At 44.8% G+C, this 21,555-nt stretch overlaps 1 protein-coding gene across 5 annotated transcripts in view; it reads right to left on the reverse strand.

Annotated features, from left to right (window-relative positions):
• Positions 1-21,555, reverse strand: part of RGS6 (regulator of G protein signaling 6) — a 218,374-nt gene that overhangs the window by 21,084 nt on the left and 175,735 nt on the right. For 3 of the 5 annotated variants that reach the window (XM_081881775.1, XM_081881774.1, XM_081881773.1), the window contains exons 15-16: positions 14,324-14,510; positions 3,332-3,421 (exon numbers count right to left, since the gene is read on the reverse strand). In XM_081881775.1, coding sequence (XP_081737901.1) covers positions 3,332-3,421; positions 14,324-14,510 — 277 coding nt within the window. The remainder of the gene's footprint in view (positions 1-3,331; positions 3,422-14,323; positions 14,511-21,555) is intronic. The other 2 variants (XR_014161494.1, XR_014161495.1) reach the window with 1 other exon arrangement.

A 21,555-nucleotide genomic window follows, 5' to 3' on the forward strand; every position in this document is an offset into this window, starting at 1 on the left:
GATGAGCGCCGCAACCCCAGAGTCCGTGACTGGATCTAATGGTCAGGGGTCCCTTTACCTTTACCTTTAACAAACATTCATGTTTAGATAGAGGGATGAAAAATGATATGATCAATGGTTGTTATCATGGGACAATGAAATAGTGTTATATTACCATGAAGTTTGAAATAAGAGGTAATGACTATAGTTCTTTGCCTGCTGATGCACACTTTTTCTGGATTAAAACAAGATGTACACTTTACTCTCACTCTTAAAAATATACATTAGTCAGTGGTGTCCAAACATTTTTCAAAGAGGGTCAGATTTGATTAAATGAAGGGCCGTGGGGGACGACCAAAGGGCCAACCAGCTTTTTTTAGGATTGACGTTTTTGAGCTTTTTTAGAGTTGGAGCTGGAGTTATTGTTGACCGGTGGGCTGTATTAGACCCCCGAAATGGACTCTGAACATGCCTGCATTAGATGTTTCCCTAATCAACTATTAGAGAGCAGGGCAGGCATTGCCCTAACAACTGTGAGGTAGCTCAGTTAATGCTGCCTCCCAGTGTTGCAACCAGCCATCTTCCTAGTCGGTCAGGACTCAGAGACAGGGTTGTGCCCCTGCGCCTTCCAGCTGAAGAACACTTTGCATCAACACATCCTTATAGCTTTCCTTTGGGATGCTTTGCTTTAAAGAGCTCACTTTGTTTCCAAAGCTGTCTTGGACTCTTGTTTTTTTAAGTGACTAAACACTTTTTGCTGTCCTTCTGCAGCAGTGAAGCTTTCTAGTTTTGAAATTGAAACAGAACTCCAGCAAAGCTTACATCCTCCTGAAACAACCTCTTACAATTCCATTAATTATTTCATTTTCTTTACAAAACAAAGCAAACAAGCAAGCAAACCAACCAACCAACCAACCAACCATACTTTGGTTACTTGATCCCCTGAAAGCACTTGGGTACAAAACCCTACATCTGAAAAAAGAAAACCACTACAGGTGATTGATCACCCAGCACCCACAGTTCAGTTATTTAAGAAGGTTACCCCTTCTGGGACCAGACTACTAGAGGAATCTGTGGCACCTGTTGAAGATCCAGACTAGGACTACATGTATACCTTAAATAAAATCTGATGCTTTGCATCATCTGACAAGATTCCAACAGAAGCAGCAGAACGATGCTCGTAGGTAGTCACTTTGCACCCTGAAGCATACACTAAAAGGAAGGTGTACTTTAAAGAAGGCCTCTCAAAACAGTAACCCATCAAGCCCACAATCCATGTGTGGCAGCAACCCAGCAGTCTGAAGATAATCAAGAAAACTACACAGAGCAAATAGGACCTTACCATAGTACCTGCATTTTCCCATTTCAACTTATGCCACTAAAACCTGCCTGAAGTCAATGTCTGGTATAAGAAAACCTCTTATTTGGTCTGTTGCCTCTATACAGCATTCACAATGGCAGACAGCATGGAAAATATGGTTCTGGAAAATACCTGGCGCACTCTTGGAGCTAAGTGAAGGCTGCTTCAGAGTACAACAGTTTTCGCCCAATTGTTCCAACACATTCGATCCAATCTAGTTGTCTCCACAGTGCATGAGAGGCCGCCGCCACACTAACAGAAGTGTGAAGGCTTTGCTCAGTAACTCCAGCTGTGCCTCTGAGCTCCTGAACAGAGAAGGGACTGCTGGATTGTGGGAAATCCATTCTAACCATCGAGGGCACATTGGAGCTGCAGTGGAGGCTAACTTTAATTTGGCAGCATATGGAAGCCCCAGCAGGATGGAGACAGCAAAGAGCAAAGCAATAGGAAACGGCAGGAAACCCAAGCTGCAGAAGCTGGGAAAACTCTGCACAAAGTGTCTTGAAGGTCAAAGGCGAATGAGAGAAGTGGGGAATTCTCTCAGATGTCTATCCAACATGGTTCTAGGTGGAGGAGCTTCTGAAAGACGTTTAAACACAGCCACAAATGGAGATAAAACTACCTCTGCTCCCCACCCTTCTTCCTTGCCTGGAGAATCAGGTGATTATCAGCGTAACAAGAAACCCTTTGTTTTTTTGACCTGGATGGAAAACATATTGCTGATAATGGGCATGCAGATGCCAAAAAGGCAGAAAGGAAGGGAAAGGTGTGCCGCTTTTGAGGAGTTCCCAGTCTTACTGTAATTAGTTTAAAATTAAATGGAAAAAAGTGGAAGGGGAGAAACCACATACAGGAAAGTGCAGGTAAAACAGGAGGGGAGGGGAGCCAATAAGAAATCATGACAAAGTCTCCATGCAAGGCATCCCTTACAAGAAAAGCTACAAAGCTTGACATAAGACACTAAATGGAAGAGGGTTTTGCGCTACTTCCCAATCATTAGTTACTGCCATGGTTATGAAAAATAAAGAGATTCATAGGTAACGTTACACAAGATCGCATATTTGTCCTGAAGGAGTTTAGAATGGGACTTTAATGCCTTATGTTTAGTTTGAGAGATCCTTGTGGAGGAGCTGTAACTCCAGGGTGGATCCCATGCTAGGTCCCAGGGTTAAGCTCTCACATCTCCGGTTAAAGGTCCTCAGGGTCAAACTACACATTACACCTCCTCCTTAGCATGCAGCTGTGGCTCCAGGTGTCCTCTCCTAATGTAATTGCAGTTGTGCCCCCTCTGCTGGATTGATATTAGAACTGCAACAGGTGGGGAGGGGAGGCAATGAGAACTTAGTGCCAGTGGGAACTTTTGAACTAATCCCCATAGCTGTGTTGCTCCTAGGGAGGGATGAGCTGAACAGTGCCAGCAACATCAGGGTCCTCCATGGCTGCAAATAAGGAAAGACAGAGATGTAGCTGCACATTGTGCATCAAGTGTATTTTGTCATTTGACCCTGAGGTAGAAGAGTTGAGAAAGGAGGATCGGGCAGACAGCCAGTGTGCTCCACTGATGTACGAGCCTAGGAAACTGCCTTATACGGAGTCTGACCATTGGTCCATAGAGCTCAGCATTGTCCACAGAGACTGACAATACACCTCTCTAGGATTTCAGAAAGGGGGTCTTACCCAGTCCCACCAGGGATTGAACCCTGACCCTTTGGCAATCAAGCCATTTGCCCCTTCCCAATGACCAGGCTCAGAACTAGGCAGCTTCTAGTTCACATGATCCTCGCAGAGGATGCTCAGAGTAGGTCTTCCTCACATTGACTGCTGTTTATAGGGATGCCAAACATGGAGCTTCAAGGAGAAAGAAAGAAAGAAGTGCTTTCAGTCAGCAAGAAGCCCCCCAAATAACTTAATTTCCATGTTCACACAGCAGCAAGCAGCAGGCAGGAGTCAAGAAGTGCTCAGAGATGCAAGCATGTCCTTCCCGACAGATACCTTCTTCTTTGCCAGCAACAAGTCTTGGTAAGCGTTAGAACGGAGGAAACGTGCATAGCTGTCGCTCTTCATCAGCTTGTAAATGTGCTCCTGTGGGAAGGGAAGAAACAACAGGCTGAGATTTGTTACCGGGACACTAGTCAACATTTCCTGGGCACCTAGAAAAGAGAAACACCAAAGAGGTTTCCTGGATACGAAGCAGGCATTTATGAATACTATACAATATTTATTATTTGCGCATTTATCTAAAACATTTCCATCTCATCTTTCAGTCAGCAGACCCTCAAAGCATCCTATCAGAAGTCGGATAGAACTCATTTCAGGAACAGACTTGATCACCCAAAATACAGATGATTAACACAGCTACTGATACACAGATGTACAGATGTTCTCTACTGGTGAAGATGGGGCCATTGAGAACACTTTGAATCTTCTAGACTTGTATCTGCCATTGGAGCATGTTTACAGTACAAACATTATTGCTGTAGTCCAGCTAGAGCAGCCTTCTCCAACCTGATGCCCCCCAAATGTTGTTGGACTCCAAGTCCCACCAGTCCTAACCAGCATGGCGAAAGATCTGTAGTTCAACAATACCTGGATGGTGCTTGGTTGGGGAAGGCTGAGGTGGAGTGAATGATCCTGGTACAGAAGCACTTCTGCACACATAACGTGCAAGGTTCCCCTTGAATTGTATCCAGGGGCATCGGCTAGGTATTTAAAATGCCTATTTGCATATGCTAATGCGTATGTATGCATATTCATGGCTCTGGCTGTGAATATGGCTCTAACACTAACCCCAACCCCCCTCTTCAAACATATACACAGTTCTCCTTTCCTATTCCATCCACCCCTACTCCATCAAGCTATTGCACATATTTACAAGTTCCTGTCACCAGTCAATACCACCTGCACTTGATATCTGTCACAGAGCGAGCCAGGCAGCAAATCACACCAGGTCAAAGTTGGTGTTAACACTTTATTAGCAAAAATACAATCTTCACTGACTTGGCTGAGAGTCAGGCCTACTGAGCACACCAGCTCCTTCCTTGTAGGTCTTACTGCATGAAACCAGTTGCCAAGACTAAAGGTTCCCACCTCCCCAAGCCATCTACTGGATGTCTCCTCCTCTCCAGGGCCTTTTCCAAGCAATTGGATACTACGTCTTCATGCAGCCTGCCTTTGCTCTGCACTTTTCATGCCGCTTGTGGTTCTGGAAGTCAGGGATGGAGGGAGCTTGTTGCAGCAAGAGAGGGAGATCCCTGTGACTCTTCACCAGCCTGACTCATCTCTGCCCCATGCCCTTTCCCACTTGCCTGCTTCAGCTTCTGCCTGATTCTGGAGTACTGGAGGAGGAAAGGGGGGTGGGGGGGAGCGTGCCACCCCCCAGCACCATCGGGGAAGGGGGTGCCATCACAACCACCCCCCGGACACATGCCGTGCATCCCACCGCGCCAGGCGCCATGCCCCTGTAGGCACCACGCCACACCCCCAGGACTCACACCATGCCCCTGGGACACGAGCCACACTCCTGCAGGTGGCGCACCACATCCCCAGTTGCATGCCACACCCTCGTGTGGCGGTGTGCCACACCATGCCACACCCCTGCAGGTAGTGTGCCACACCTCTGGGATGCACACCACACCCCCAGGACGCGCGCCAGCCATGCCCCCTCCTGCTCTCCGCCCCCTGTGTCGGAGCGTGCAGCTTTGCCACTGTTCTGGAGTTCTCTCTGCCACAGATTCTCCCAGTGCCTTAGTTTTCCCAGAGTGCCTCTTTGTTGTCACATAAGTCTTCTACATCCGCATTGCACTGCTCAAAAAGAAGCAGCAGCAGCAGCAGCAGCAGAACAAAACAAACCACAAAACACCAAGCCAACTGATGAATAGTTATTTTTGCAGATAACCAAATTATGACTCGTCTCTAAGAACTGCCTATCTTGGGACTGGTAAACCACTGCAACTCTATTATTTTCACTGGCAGGCAACAGGGCTTTATTTTCAGCCGGAACTTGCCAGAACTCAGTTCCGGCACCTCTCAGGTGGGCACCATTACCATTTTAAGAGAACAACAGAGGTGTTCACGGCGAGTTCTGGCACCTCTTTTTCTAGAAAAATAGCACCGGCAGGCAGTAATTGTTTAAAATTATTCCCAAGCTTGGAATGTTCATGAAGAAAACGCTGAAGGAAGAAATTGGCAAATGACTGGCAGGCAGTCTCTTCTCTGCTTGCAAAGTTTTGCAAGCTCCCCTTTCCAGATGAAGGGCTGGCCCAAGAATTGCAGCACTCATTTTCATCCTTTGTGCAACTTCTGCTGGGGAAGCTGCACTCGCCTTTGCAACCTGCAGAGAGTGCCCTCCAGCTGTCGCTGCTGTCTCTCTGTCATACCTGAGAGCGCAGCCCTCTGCAAGGGCTCCGGCTTGAAATATAGCTTCAGCAATAGTTAAGCCGCCCTTATGCAGGCAGTGGATAGAAACTCTAAGGATAACAGATTATATTGATTAAAGTCTGCACCCCTATGGAGATGCCAATAATATCTGCTGATGCTACAGGACTGCTAAAATGTGTGTGCAGCCCACAAAGAAAATATGCAATTACTTCTTGGCATGGAACAATAGATTGCAAGGCCAGGGGTGTTGGCAAAGCGCTTGGGAAAGGGTTGATTGTGTGAAATATGTGAAGCCAGTTTAAGTCTTCTCTCCCTTTGTCCCCCTGGACCTGTCCTAGGGCACCTACTGTTACTCACAGTTAATTACATCATCATTTTGAAAGACCCGAGTAATGACTTGAACTCTAGCACCTGGATACAGCAGTTTCCAATAACAGCAGGGGTTTCCAGCATGGTGCCCATGGGCACCATTGCACCCTTTAGTATATCCTATAGCACCCATTAAAGATCTCAATAAATATCTTCTCAAAAATCTACCATGCATGGGAGACTGTTTGCCCTTCCTGATCAGTTTCTGTCATCAATGAGCTAGACTGCCCCTGAACATGGAGGTTCCATTTAGTTGCCATGGCTTATAGATTTTGATAGAGCTATTTTTATAGGAACACCGTTGTGTGAATCCACATTACATCAAATATACGAAGCTAATGTGGATATATCAAAAATGAAAAATTTAGAAAAAGCGGCCCGAGGGCAGGGGATAAATTCAGAATTCATATTTTCTAACTTCAGTTTTGATATGTGGATTTCTAGTACACATCCAAACCCCCAGTCTGAGAGGATTTGAAAGCACACGGATGCAATTTCTCCCTGTGTAACTTGTGTTAGATATTTATGATTTTATTTGCCCTGAATACCTGAGGGAAACTTTTACCCCTTTCAGCCCGTTGCTTCTGCCTCACACAGCTCTTAGGGTGAATTTGTTCTTTTCTCTGTCTCAGCTCCATGTGCTTTGAACACCAGTCTGGGTGAAACAAAGGAGAATTCTTTTCCTTCGGCTCCTTCTTTTTGTACAAAATGCATATCTCTGAGTCCTGAAGGGAAGCCAGGAGGCCCCTAATGCTGCAAAGGGGCCTGACCTTCCCAGACCTTACTGTAATTCTATCACCATTGAAGGTTACATCTGTTTCTACTGAAAATGTAACTCAGTCCAGCTGGTCTCTCTCCTGCCCCTTTTTCTGGCATGGAGAAGAATGGGATGGGGAAACTTCATGTATCAGGCTGTTTAAAGACACCAGAGTAGGCCTAGTAACAAAACCATGACAGCTTGTGCTATCCCATTCATATCTTCTGTCAGGCAAACTAATAATAATAATAATAATAAAATAAAAAAAATTCCTTCCAGTAGCACCTTAAAGACCAACTGAGTTAGTTCTAGGTATGAGCTTTCGTGTGCATGCACACTTCTTCAGATACACTGAAACAGAAGTCACCGGACCTTTCTATATAGTGAGAAGGTGGGGAGGGGTATTACTCAGAAGGGTGGTGGGAATGGGTGATTGGCAGATAGCTGCGATGAGCCTGTTGACGACTCTTAACGACTGCAATAGGTCTAACAGGAAAAAGCAAGGGGTGAGAAGGTGAAAAATGGCTTTGTCATGTATAATGAGATAAGAATCCAATGTCTTTATTCAAACCAGGTCTCTCCATAGTTTTAAGTTTGGTGTTAGACCTATTGCAGTCGTTAAGAGTCGTCAACAGGCTCATCGCAGCTATCTGCCAATCACCCATTCCCACCACCCTTCTGAGTAATACCCCTCCCCACCTTCTCACTATATAGAAAGGTCCGGTGACTTCTGTTTCAGTGTATCTGAAGAAGTGTGCATGCACACGAAAGCTCATACCTAGAACTAACTCAGTTGGTCTTTAAGGTGCTACTGGAAGGATTTTTTTTTATTTTGTTTTGACCATGGCAGACCAACACGGCTACCTATCTGTAACTAATAATAATAATAATAATAATAATAATAATAATAATAATAGTTTTATTATTTTATTTGTACTCTGCCCATCTAACTTTGTTGCCCCAGCCACCCTGGGTAGCTTTCAACAAAATATAAAAACACAGTAAGACATCAAACCTTAAAAACTTCCCTCTACAGGGCTGTCTTCAGATGTCTTCTAGAAGTTGTACTATTCATTTACTCATTCATTCATTTAAATATTTCTAATCTGCAACATTTAAAATATATAATAAACTCAATCCACAAATATCCATAAAGTATTATTTGAAACACCATAGATGTTTGGTTAAAAAGAGAAATCCATATTGCAAAGGCTTGCCTAAATAGTGCCATTTTCAGAAGGCAGGGATAGCTCCCTGCTGAACCTCCACTGGAAGGGAGTTCCACAGGGCAGAGACTGCCATGCTAAAGATTTGGCCCTAGTGAAGGACAGCTGAACCTCTGGGGCGTGGGGAGCCACCAGAAGTGCCCCACCAGAAGAGCAGACTAGACTTTGAAGGCCCATCTTTGAAGAACTAAAACTTTCGGAAGACCTAGGCACCCGCCCCTGGAGAAGCAAGAAGAAGCAATGGCAGCGGCTTCCAGTGAGATCTCGTGAGAGCTCCACAAATCTCATGTGATCACACTGGAAGCCATCACTGTGCAATCCCAGCAAGCGAGGCTTTGGCAGGGCGGCAGCACTTTCCTGTTTCACATCAGGTGGCAAAATGGGATGGGGCTGTTGGTTGGTGTTGCAATATGATTGACTTTGTGAGTATAAAGAGTAAAGAACACGAAGATATAATGGTTGATAACCTATGCCCCCCCCCCGCCATGCTAATAAATCAGTCAGAAAAGTCTAGGAGGAAATCTCCAAGCACCAAGGCTGACAACTGAGGAGGGAGGGAAGTAAAACCTTGCTATAAAGATATGGCTCCCGCATTTCCCTCCTGTTACGTACAAGCCATATCTCTGGGAAGAGATGAAGGACATTTTTCTAGAACCAAATGGAAAGGAACACAAAACCACAGCTACCCTGAACTCCAGATGGGTATGTGGGAGGTGGGATAAGATGGAGGCTGCTTCGATAAGGCACCTGCTTCAAATCAATCCACGGCAGGAAGATCTCAAGGCTCCCTCTCCTCCTACACAACCGTTGAACAACAACAACCCTGGCTAGGACACAGGGTGGGCAACCAGCCAGTCAGGGCCTTGAATGTACTAGACAAACATCCTGGGAACAGCTGAACTGTTTAAAATTGTGTCACTTTTATCTCTGTCTTCTGCGCTGAGTATTCAACAGAGCTAATCAGAATATAAGAAAGCATCCCTATTTTCCTTTTGTTGTGCAAACCGAAGAACCCCCCCCCCACTCTTTTTTCATGCACTTGAAGAAAGAACAAGGGGAAAAGAGGTTTCCCTTGCCTTTCATAACTTCTCTGGAAAAGCAAGAGACAGCCTGGACAACTTGCAGTTGCAGCATGCAGTATTCTGCTGAGGGTCCGCTGCTGTTGATGCCACTGTCCTGAGACCCCTTACCTGGGTTGCTAATAGGCTTGTGGCCATTACTGTAATTGCCAAAAAGGTCCCAGGGCAAAACCATGTGATTCTGGGGCATCATGGGCAATTATAATGGCAGCCACTGACACTAAGATCACCACCACTGGCAGAAGGTCCCATTCACAGGCCCCTCGTTTCTCCTGGAAATAAACAGGAGGCCAAATCATCCTTAACCCCTTGGCAACATTGAGGGGGGCAATCCACCAGCATGAGAGACATGACAAAGGAAGCCATATTTAGAGCACTGTAATCCTGGAGTTGTACCTGCCCATATTAGGGCTCTATAGATCACTTGCTTTTTTTCTGCCTGCCCAAGACTGCAAAAATGGAGGCTGTCAGAGAGGCTGTCACAATAAATGGTTCATGACTGGTGCTCAATTTGTTGTGTCACAAGTTGCTTGGTCTCATGTAAGTACTTCAGGCCAAGCAGGCAGCTGCCTAAATGTACTCTTATTCTTCTAACTCCACCTGCAGCCACATTTTTAAACATTCAATGCTAGTAGTTCTACTATAGGAATAGCTGGCTTTGCTATTGGATTAAACACATTTGCTGCTTGACTTGTAGCTACATAGTCATAGAAGAAAAAAGTACCGCGAGTTCATTTTCTGTTTCTAGATACAGTCATACCTCGGGTTACAGATGGTTCAGGTTGCATTTTTTCAGGTTATGGACTGCCGGAACCCGGAAGTACCGGAACGGGTTACTTCTGGGTTTTGGCCGTTATTTACAAAACCATTCATGTAGAGATGCAAAGACCAGAAATGGTCAGAGTCAGCACCTGCTTTGAGAGTTGGCTTTATTCTCCCTACTGTATACAGTGGTACCTTGGGTTACATATGCTTCAGGTTACAGACGCTTCAGGTTACAGATTCCGCTAACCCAGAAATAGTGAATCATAGAATCATAGAGTTGGAAGAGACCATAAGGGCCATCGAGTCCAACCCCCTGCCAAGCAGGAAACACCATCAGAGCACTCCTGACATATGGTTGTCAAGCCTCTGCTTAAAGACCTCCAAAGAAGGAGACTCCACCACACTCCTTGGCAGCAAATTCCACTGTCGAACAGCTCTTACTGTCAGGAAGTTCTTCCTAAAGTTTAGGTGGAATCTTCTTTCTTGTAGTTTGGATCCATTGCTCCGTGTCCGCTTCTCTGGAGCAGCAGAAAACAACCTTTCTCCCTCCTCTATGTGACATCCTTTTATATATTTGAACATGGCTATCATATCACCCCTTAACCTCCCCGTCTCCAGGCTAAACATGCCCAGCTCCCTTAGCCGTTCCTCATAAGGCATCGTTTCCAGGCCTTTGACCATTTTGGTTGCCCTCCTCTGGACACGTTCCAGTTTGTCAGTGTCCTTCTTGAACTGTGGTGCCCAGAACTGGACACAGTACTCCAGGTGAGGTCTGACCAGAGCAGAATACAGTGGCACTATTACTTCCCTTGATCTAGATGCTATACTCCTATTGATGCAGCCCAGAATTGCATTGGCTTTTTTAGCTGCCGCGTCACACTGTTGGCTCATGTCAAGTTTGTGGTCAACCAAGACTCCTAGATCCTTTTCACATGTACTGCTCTCAAGCCAGGTGTCACCCATCTTGTATTTGTGCCTCTCATTTTTTTTGCCCAAGTGCAATACTTTACATTTCTCCCTGTTAAAATTCATCTTGTTTGTTTTGGCCCAGTTCTCTAATCTGTCAAGGTCGTTTTGAAGTGTGATCCTGTCCTCTGGGGTGTTAGCCACCCCTCCCAGTTTGGTGTCATCTGCAAATTTGATCAGGGTGCCCTTGAGTCCATCATCCAAGTCGCTGATAAAGATGCTGAATAAGACCGGGCCCAAGACAGAACCCTGTGGCACCCCACTAGTCACTCTTCTCCAGGATGAAGAGGAACCATTGATGAGCACCCTTTGGGTTCGGTCAGTCAGCCAGTTACAAATCCACTGAGTGGTAGCATAGTCAAGACCGCATTTTACCACCTTCTTTACAAGAATATCTATGGGCACCTTGTCAAATGCCTTGCTGAAATCAAGGTAGGCTACATCCACTACGTTCCCTTCATCATTCAGCAGTTATATATTGTGGCATCATATACATATCATCAATAGCATATCATCAATACATATCATCAATAGCATAAGTTATTCAAGTATACCATTCAATCTCCCCCTACATTGAGAAGAAAAATGTGTGATTGTAAAGTGGGAAGGTGAGAGCTGATCAGTCAATGAATCCTTTGTGTCAGTATAGCGGCAACCCCATTTTCCTTGGGAGTAAAAAACAAAGTTTCCACAAAGATTCACCTATGAAATGTTGACGAGAATGAAGTTGGCTAGTTCACACCAGCCTTACCCAATCTGGTGCCCCCCCCCGATGTTTTGGACTCCCAAATCCCATCAGCCCCAGCCAGAATAGCCCACAGTCAGGCTCCAAAACGCCTGAAGGGCTCCAGGTTGCAAAATGTTCACCTACACAAAAGCCCAACAGAAGGTACAGATTCTCTGCAGGGTCCCCAGCCGTATATTGTCTGTCCTGTTTCTATTTTAAATTGTGACTCAGTCATCTTATCAGTAGCCAAGAAACCACAACATCCTTATCCTCCCCATGTATTCCTCTGTGAAGAGCATGTTGCCCACAAGCTGAAATATTTGCAGGGGAAATATGGTGATTTTTCTTGCAGTTTCGGGGTTTTTTGGCACTCGAGTGGGAGTAGAGGGACAGGATGTGGCTTTATTCAAACAGCCTACAATAGCAAACATTCTACATTACAACAATAACTTGTCAGCACTGTAGGCCACATTCCAGCAAGTGTCAGCACTATGATATATTTGGTCACGTCTATGGGGAATTAGAAGTGAAAAACATATGCAGAGGAGTATAATGGATACGGATCTGTATCCCTTGAAAGGCAGGGCAAAACCACATTGTGGGTGTTGGCTTTGGCTGTGGGGTAATTCTCAGAACAGAACTACCATCTGGGCTTGCCGTATGCCTGTGTTATCAGGGTGGGGGGACTTGTAACGATTGGCAAATGCTGTTTTAAAGCCCACTATGGAGATACATCGTATGCTGTAAAGCCACAGTGCATTGCCTCTGAAACACAGTGCAGATCAACATGTTGAACGATGTGTTTACCATTATGCGCTTACTCGTTTGGGGGAAATCCTTTTTCATTTCCTGTATAGAAAAACAATCTGGGCTGCTATGTCTTTTTTCTAGGCACCACTGCCTTCTAAAGCAACAGGACCGATCTAGCTCTTCTCTCTTTCCCTAAAATATATGCCTGGCTGCTTCCCATTTCTATGTCTCAGCTGATCCAGCCACACCAGTTACATTTGGGCATGCTGCTAATCAAATAGGCATTATCTGCATTTGTTTATTTTTCGGTGATGGGCATCACTTCTGAAACTCATCCCACTGGACTTGCTGCCTTCTGCACATGCTTGGCAAAAATGGTAACTCTTTACATGGTAGGTGTGCATGAATATGAGAAGCAGGGTTAAATTTCCCAACAGTGATCAGAATTTAGCTCCTATAAATAATCTCTGTAGGACAATATAGTTCAAGTAACTGAGACTTCCTTAAATTCAGCTAAGGACTAAAGCCTTATGTGGATGCATGCAGAGCCCACCTGCAGTGAAGGAGGGGCGTGGCACTCACTAACCCCATCTCCTTCCAGGGCATACCTCCGAGCCCTGTTCACTCATTTGGGCTCTTCCCCACATGTAGAATGAATGCACTTATGAGAGGTGGCAGCAGACTCCCACTCCTGCTGCTACATGGGCCCACGCACAAGCGTACCCCAAAAGGATTCAGAATTCCTCGCTGCATGGAGCCCTGCCATCACACCTGTGCAGTGTGTGGTGATTGGCTTTTCATGGTGGAAATGGCAGCAGGTAGTGCCTGCTGCTGCCTACCAGGCACATACTTATTCTATGCATGGAGAAGAGCCATAGCAAGCAAATAAGGCCCTTCTCTCCATGTGCTGGACATCACTCTGGAACAGGGGCCACTCTGGTAGATCCCAGGATGCATAGGCTCTGTCCAGCCATTGATAGCCACCAAATCTGGGGTGCATGGAGCAATTATTGTGCGTCGCCTCCTATGCAAACATGATGTTCAATGAGCTGATATTAAGAAGGCAAGAACCATTTGATCTTCCCTAAGATTCTACACATTCTAGGGCTTAACATAACTTCTTCAATTTACGGGAGGGCTCAGTTTAAAAAGATAAGTACTGCATAGCGAAACCTTTTCCTCCCCCAGCCAACCCAAGGATGTTCCCATTGTTTGTTCTCTTTCCCATCTTGCATAGTTTTTTAATAGAATAGCCTCATATCCTCCCTACCACATCACTGTTTTCTTTTACCTAATTATGCCTGGCTTACTGCACAGGAATGCGATGTCTGTGAACTCCTGTGGGAACTCGCTGCTTAATTTGAGCCAGGGTGTGCCAGGTCTCACCCTTGAAATTTGTTTTCAGTGCCAAGGCTCAGCCCCCAGAAAACGTGATATGTCATTATAATGTGTTTGCACTGGTTATCTCATGCTAAAGGAGAACTATCTCTCAGTTTCTGCTTCAAACACTTTCAAGCACTAATGGGACATAGAGAAGTGTGGTGCCAGGTTTGTGTGTGTGTGGGGGGGTGTATCATAGAATCCCAGAGATGGAAAGGGATCCTCAGAATCATCTAGACCAACCCCCTATGCCGCTGTCCCATATAGGGATTGAATCTGCAACCTTGTTGTTATCAGCAACACACTCTAACCTTCTGGTAGAAGGAGCAAATTCAACAAAAGTCCCATGGATTTTGTGAATGAGCTAGGTTTGGGAGCATATCCAATTAGTTCCTTTTTGAGAATACATTTATAGTGTGAATTGGCTTATCCAGCTCTTGTATTTTTGCCCGTAGTCCTCATTGTATATATTAACTGGCTAAACACAAGTACATTTTCCTGACACAATTCTTGCCCAACCTGAAATTAAAAAGTTACATCCCCTCCTCTGTTCTAGTGCACTATTAGGAATGACACCCAAGTCCGAACCTGTGCATCTTCATATGTGTACCTCCCTGGGTCTTTGACATTTTGGCTTGTTATCTCATAGCTGTGAGAGTCCAGGTTGATGGCACTCTGGGCCCCAGGAGCGAGGAACTCTTGCCAGATATCTTCCACTCTGGTAGCTACATCTTGCAATGGTTGTTTTTTCAGGTCTTGGACAGCCAACCAAAACCTGTATCAAGGGGAAAGACAGGGGAAATTCGTCTCAGAGATGTGCTTCAACCTGAGCTACCAAGGCACTGGCTAATCCCAGTCCTAGCTCCACTGAAGGTTACATTAAAGAAAATTCATTTATAGTACAGAAGCTGACATGTTATGCAGCCAATATTCAAATTATGTTAAATGCAACTCAGTTACACTAATCCAGTGGCTCATGAAACAAACTTTGCAAGAACCAAAATGTGATAGGTCTAACCACTAGGAAAGTGGTCGCAATTGTGGTGCATTTGAGTCTATTGTGGTTTGAGTCAACATGGAAATGCTGTTAATGTAGGAGATAAATTGAGATGGAATGTACATTAAATCCAATGTGGAGTTTACATTCATGTAAAGAACTGATAGAAAACACAATGGATTTCTTTTATAAAAAACTTCATCTGTGAAATTGCCTTTATTCAAGATAGATTCTGCAATGTGCTCTATGTGGGGCTTTCCTTGTGCTTCATCCAGAGGCTGCAGTTAGTGCAGAATGCTGCAGCACGGTTGCTGACAGGAGTGAGGTCTTGCCAGCATATAACACCTGTGCTCAGAGATCTGCACTGCATGCCAATCTGAGACTGCCCCAAGTTCAAGGTGTTACTATTGATATGTAAAGCCCTTAACACCTTGGGACCAGTTTACCTATAAGATGGCCTTACCCAACAGGTGTCCAGTCAACCACTTTGATCGGCAGAATTGGCACTACTACAGGTGCCACCTAATACCCATTCTGCATTTAATAATAACAATAATTTTATCATTTATACCCTGCCGAACTGGCTGCGTGTCCCCAGTCGCTCTGGGCAACTTACAGCACAAATAAAAACATAGTAAAATGCCAAACATTTAAAACTTCCTGATACAGGTCTGCCTTCAGATGTCTTCTAAAAATTATCCTTGACATCTGCAGAGAGGGTGTTCCACAGGGAGAGCACCACTGCCGAGAAGGCCCTCTGCCTGGTTCCCTGTAACTTGGCTTCTCGCAGTGAGGGAGCTGCCAGAAGGCCCTTGGAGGAGGACCTCAGTGTCCAGGGTGAACGATGGGGGTGGAGACGCTCCTTTCATTGTACTGAACGGAGAACTTGAGCATTTAGTGTGGCAGCACCCCAGACTTTGGAACTCCCTGCCTATTGAGATCAAGCAGGCGCCTTCACTGTACACTTTTTGGCACTTGCTAAAAACATGCTTGTTTAGAAAAGTCTACACAGGTGCCTAGAATGCTGAGGTAATTTTAATCTGTTTTAGTATTTTATCTTTTGTATATTTTAAAGTAGGGTTATGTTTTTTTCTTGATTTTACTGTTTTATCTTTTGTAAACCGCCTTTTTTTTTTTTACAATCAAGCAGGGTATAAAATCTAAGAAACAAACAAACAATTTGTACATGCACATCTGCCATACACAATTTGCTGTTTTACACTGCGTGCCTGAGTTGCTTACTCCTTATAATGTGCTCATATCCTTGTCCAACTGGATCAATATAAATCATCTGGAGCTGGTAACACACCAGAGGAAACTCAAATGAGGCCTGCCTTTACATTTTATCAATGCTTAACATGACATATTGATGCAACTGGATGTGTTCACACTGGTGTGGGGTGGATGTTGCCTACACATGCGTAACAAAAATATCCCCCCCTAGGTGCCCCTTAAAAGTAACTGTAGAAATAAACCTCTTTTTCCTACTGCCAAGAAAGTGCTTTGACAGGAATCTGCACAAAGTGATAATGACACCCAGTGGGCATTCGCAATAACTGCAACTTCCCTCCAATTTGGGCAACCCTAGACAAGAGCTGTCAGGGCAAGCAATTGTATAAGGAGCAACTCTTCAGGGTTTCAAAGGGCAATCCCAGAACCTGCTACCTGATCTTTCTAACTGAGGATGCCCAGGACTGGATCTGGGAGCCTCTGCATGCAAATCACATGCTCTGTCACCCTTTTGCTTTTTTTCTTGTAAGGTGGTACAAGAGGGACTGGCTCAGTTGTCTACTATGGTTTCTCACCACTGGCAGCTGAAATTGCATCATGTAAAAACATTACGTGTCAGGTGATACGGAAATGCAATCTGCGGTATTCGGTCTCTGACAGCTCATTCAATGTGCAAGTCGCCAATGATGATTAAATATGTGTGACCCCCAAAATAAATAAATCTCCAAAGGCGTCTATGCTGCAGGTACTTTGGAGGTAAACCCTTTATGAGCAGCTTGAGAAATGCATGGCGTTAAAAGGTCACGAGGCCATTGCTTTGCTGAAGCTCAGAAGGTGTGTTCCTTGCTCTGTGCTGAATGGGTGACCACCGGGGAACTGCATGTATTTTCTGTGATGGAAGGAAAGTGGGATATAAATGCAAACAAGCACATCCATTGTGCCTCTCTCTTTCTCCACCACTGAAGAGAGTAAAGATTGCCCTTCTCTTTAATCACAAACCTCAGCCATGTTGCTAATGCTGGGAAAAGACATTTTCCATTCATTTGGCTTGAGCTTTGTGAAGTTTTCTCTTTTCGTACCTCCCCCTGCCCCCCAAAAGGCAGCTGTATTCTGCGATTTCCTGTTCTTAACAATCTCTCCACCCTGCAAGAAGTATTAAAGCCATCTGTGTGACAGGATCTAGTGGGCTGTTCCACAGTTGCCTTTCAAAACCGCCTGCAGTTTGATTGACCGTCCATTCCGGTCCTCCTCCCCCATAGCCATGGCAACCAAGGAGAAAGAGGAAGGAGGATAAGCCATCCGAGATATGGAACACTTTAATGATCAGCTGTGGTGCAGCACGTCCTTGGGAGCCACAGTTTACACAGACCCATTTTGAGCGCTTGTAATCCTGGAAGAAAACACCTAACCCAGCCTAAATTACACGCTCTCCTCCATATACTGAAATGCAGGACTAGTGTGCAATGTGATCAGCAAACCTGCATAAGAAAGGAGGGTCCTAAAATGGACTTCCTCTGAGGTTCTGTTTGCAGAGTAAATGGGATAAGGAGCGGACATGGTGACGGTCCAAGGCAATGTCAAGCATGGAAAGCCTCTCAGCAAATAGGACAAAGCTGTTCTGCTGCTACAATGGCTGCCCCACACTTTAAAGACAGCCTGAGGAGAAAGGATTCTGCCTAGCCAGAGGAAAGGGATTCCTCACTACATTCTCTTTACAGACAGCACACAGTTGTGGCAGTGGGCAGGCAGAATAGAATGTAAACCTACGACAACAGGCACTGCTGTGATTTGAGGAACACAGCAATATTGTACAGACAAAGAGGACGCAGACCTGGAATAAACAGCCATAAGAAAGAAACACATTTAGAAATGGCAAATGCCATTGTGAGTATATGGGGGGAAAGAAGGAAAGGTGGGGTTTGAGTTTTAATATTAACCACAACCACAAATTAAGTTACTGCTAGTCAAATTCCACACTTGCTGTTACCAGCAAAGGATCAGCACAGAAGAAATCGAGGCTGTGCTTTGCCTTTTGCCTCTTAGGAAGAATCTACCCACCCAGGGTATATTTACTGTTTATTTTAACATATATCCAATGAGGGACTGCACTTTGGTAGATTGCACCCTTTCTAGCCAAAGGGTCTAATGTAGTCTTCACAAAGACATTCAAATCATGGGAAGTCAGAGGAACTACTTGTGAGAATAGTATTCAAAACCCACCAGGATGTGGCAGAAATATGTTCCACATAATGTCCCCTTATTATATAATCACTGTCTAGTGTCTGCTAAAGATAACCATGTAATGCAATTTATACCATCCAGAAGGGAGAATATTCTCCATTTCTTCATAGTACGGTTATAGTTGTTCTTGAAAGCATGCTCATCAAAAGAAACATTTATATATACCAAATCTATCTGAATGAAAAGTGATAAGGGCAGTCCAAAAGCTGTATTTTTTTCCAGTGAAGTGATAGCTGTCATTAGTGATTCCCACATATATATGCTCATGTTTTGAGCCACCTTGAGCATGGGTTGAACCATGGAAAGGCAGCATGCAAATAAAATGCATGTATTAAGTGGGGCTTAATTCTGAGAAGATATGCCTAGGATTCTGCTGTTTGCGTTCGTTGCCCTTCTCAGATCTCGTTTAAGCTACTAGGCACCCAAATTACTATGTTTTTAAGGCTCATATTAATTGAGCCTTATAAAAAATTAAAACCACAGTCTTGCAAAAGAACTCATTTCCCTCTCCCAAATAATGGGAAATATAATGAATCACACTTGCTCTGATCAGGGCCAGCAGTATGTTAAAGGATACTGGTGTGAAATGTATTTATTTGTGAGACCTGTACTTCCAATTCTCTGAGCTCAGTGCAGCTTGGATTTGCTCCTCAGATTGGTTTACAGTGTCAAAGCTTCAGACACTTGCAGGCATCATGAAAGCATGTATGACTCATCCAGACTAGATTCTCCAGCTCCTGAGACTAGGAGCATTTTCTTATGTTGGGTGTAGAAAACAAAAACACTGAGATCTCAAGGTGGGCTATAATCGGGTTGTTATTCAGACCCTGTTCTCATAGTGTGGCTCAGGACACTGCATCTATGATATCCCCTAAAAGGGGAAAATAGAACATGCATCACATTTACATCTCAATTCTGAGGTGCGTGGCAAACTTTCCATGTATAATTTTCAGGTCTACAGGATTTCCAGTATAACTTGTGAACACTGGTGAGTAGCAACAGTTCTACAATCAGTCAGGCTTCGGGTTCTTCTCTAGGCCTATGGAATATAGTACTCCTTTTCGTATCCACACGATGTCAGAGATCTTCCACCTGAATTTAGCAGAAACTAGTACCTGTAGAGCATCTGCACCCTCTAGTGGCTAAGAGACTACAGATGCTGGTGTCAACAAACGGCAAAGTTATTTCAGCTCCTTGGAATTTCTGTCTCATGTTCTTTGTACTACAGTTTAAAAGGTCACACAGAGACAGTAATCATTACCTTTTGTACCATCTCTTAGGACAAGATGCCTTAGGAGTCTGATTAGTACCCGTCTTTCACTGTCAAGAAAATGTGTTTTGTTGTTGTTGTTCGCTTCTTTATAGACACATATATGCTTGCAGTAGTGTCTTTTCCTGTTATCATGTTGGAAGTAATTTCATATAAGGTCACCAACCTGGTACCTTCCAGATTTGGTACCTCCCACTTGCTAGGGCTGATGGGAGTTGTAGTTCAAAACATCTAGAGGACACCAGGTGGGTAAAGGCATAATTTTAAGCATATACATAGTGTATATTGTTTAATCACTTTTGCTGATTTCTTGTCTTGGCAATTGGATCTTTTCCAGTTTTGTGCTGAACCTTCACGTTAAGCAAATGAATGAATGACAGATTGACACTGAGCTGTCACTGCAGCTTGTGTTGGTTACGATGATAACATGGTGACAGGGATTGCTCACGTTTAGCTTTTGCCCTGCATCGCAACTAACCATTTCTACTCCCAGCTGAGGTGTCTATGCACATGGTGGTGGCTGACAGGCATTTTAGTCCAAGGCTGTCAAAGGCAGTAGGTACAGAGACAATGAGTCGAGGTCAAACACTGGCTACAGCTGAGGGTTAGTGAGGCGAGAGCAGAACCAGGAGCCCCAGGCTGGACTGCACACCAAGCCAAACCTTGTCTTTGTATATAGCACAGCTGCAAAAAGGGGCAAAGCAGCTGGGAGCTCCTCTCTGGGAACCTGGTCTCAGTAAGCCTGTGTGTCCTGTGCTTTTCTTATCCCTACCTGGAGATGCCAGGAATTGAACCCAAGACCTTCTGCAAGCAAGGCAGGTGCTCCACCACTGAGCTGTGGTCCTTCCTCCTTGCCCTAAGCACACTGAGAGGAGGGAGAGGAAGGTGCAACTAATTCTGCATCCTGTGTATCAGGTAAGGATGTTACTGATGTGTTCACAGGAGTGGCATTTGTTGTTTTCACAACACTGTGCTGTTCTGAGGAAATGGCTACCCACTGGAATAAACAAGGAAATAAAAAAGTATCTGAAATTAAGGGAATTTAGTAAACCCAACAAAGCCCCCCACCAACCCAATTGCTTGTCTTCCATTATTTTTTTGTGTGTGAATCCTCTTTTTTTTAAAATAACTACCCTTAAGGTCTTTAGGTACTTCACAAATGTCCCTTTTCTCAGCATTCATACATGGCTTGCTTTCAAGGTTCAGGAATTACCTTACTCTTAGGTTAATATAAAGTGAGAAAAGAGAGTTCTAATTGTGACGATGGAGATTTCTTCAGCTGGTTCGAATACACAAAAATCTCTGACAGGAAAAATCTGGAGACAGCTGGTGAAACTCCCCCTCAGGGCTCCCTTTAGGCATTTTGTCGCCATAGGCAAAATACTGAAATAGCTTCTCCCTCCCACAGGATCCTGGAACTCCCAGAACTAGCAGCCTCTTCTTCCGCAGCCCATCTGGTCCTAGGGGCTGTTGCATTTTGATGAGGTCTTCCTTCATCAGCCACAACTGCACTCCACAATTGCCCCCTCCCCTGTGATTGGACTATCCCTTCACTATTCCGGTATCATCACCACCATCTGCATTTATATTCTGCAATTTCCTCTAAGGAGCTCACATCAGCACACCTCTCCCCCATCTCTCCGCACAACAACTCTGTGAGGTAGGTTAGGCTAAGTGATAGAGACTGACTGGTCCAAAGGCAAGTGGGGTTTGAACTTGTGTTTCCCTGGTCCTAGTAGTTCAAGGCTCTAACCAGTACACAACACACTGTGTCTCATCCATCTATACTGAACATTCAGTTCTAGGCTCAGTGAAATAAGTATTGCATTCTTCAAGGGCCACAGAGATCCTTTGGCTATCCCGATATCAGTTATTCCTTTCTTCTTCCTGCCCTGGATATATGTGTGGGCATTCACCAAGTTTGGTGTAGTGGTTAAGAGTGGTAGTCTCGTAATCTGGGGAACCGGGTTCGCTTCCCCGCTCCTCCACATGCAGCTGCTGGGTGACCTTGGGCCAGTCACACTTCTTTGAAGTCTCTCAGCCCCACTCACCTCACAGAGTGTTTGTTGTGGGGGAGGAAGG

The sequence above is a fragment of the Podarcis erhardii genome, assembly GCF_964252035.2.
Source record: "Podarcis erhardii genome assembly, chromosome: 1".
Classification (NCBI taxonomy): domain Eukaryota; kingdom Metazoa; phylum Chordata; class Lepidosauria; order Squamata; family Lacertidae; genus Podarcis; species Podarcis erhardii.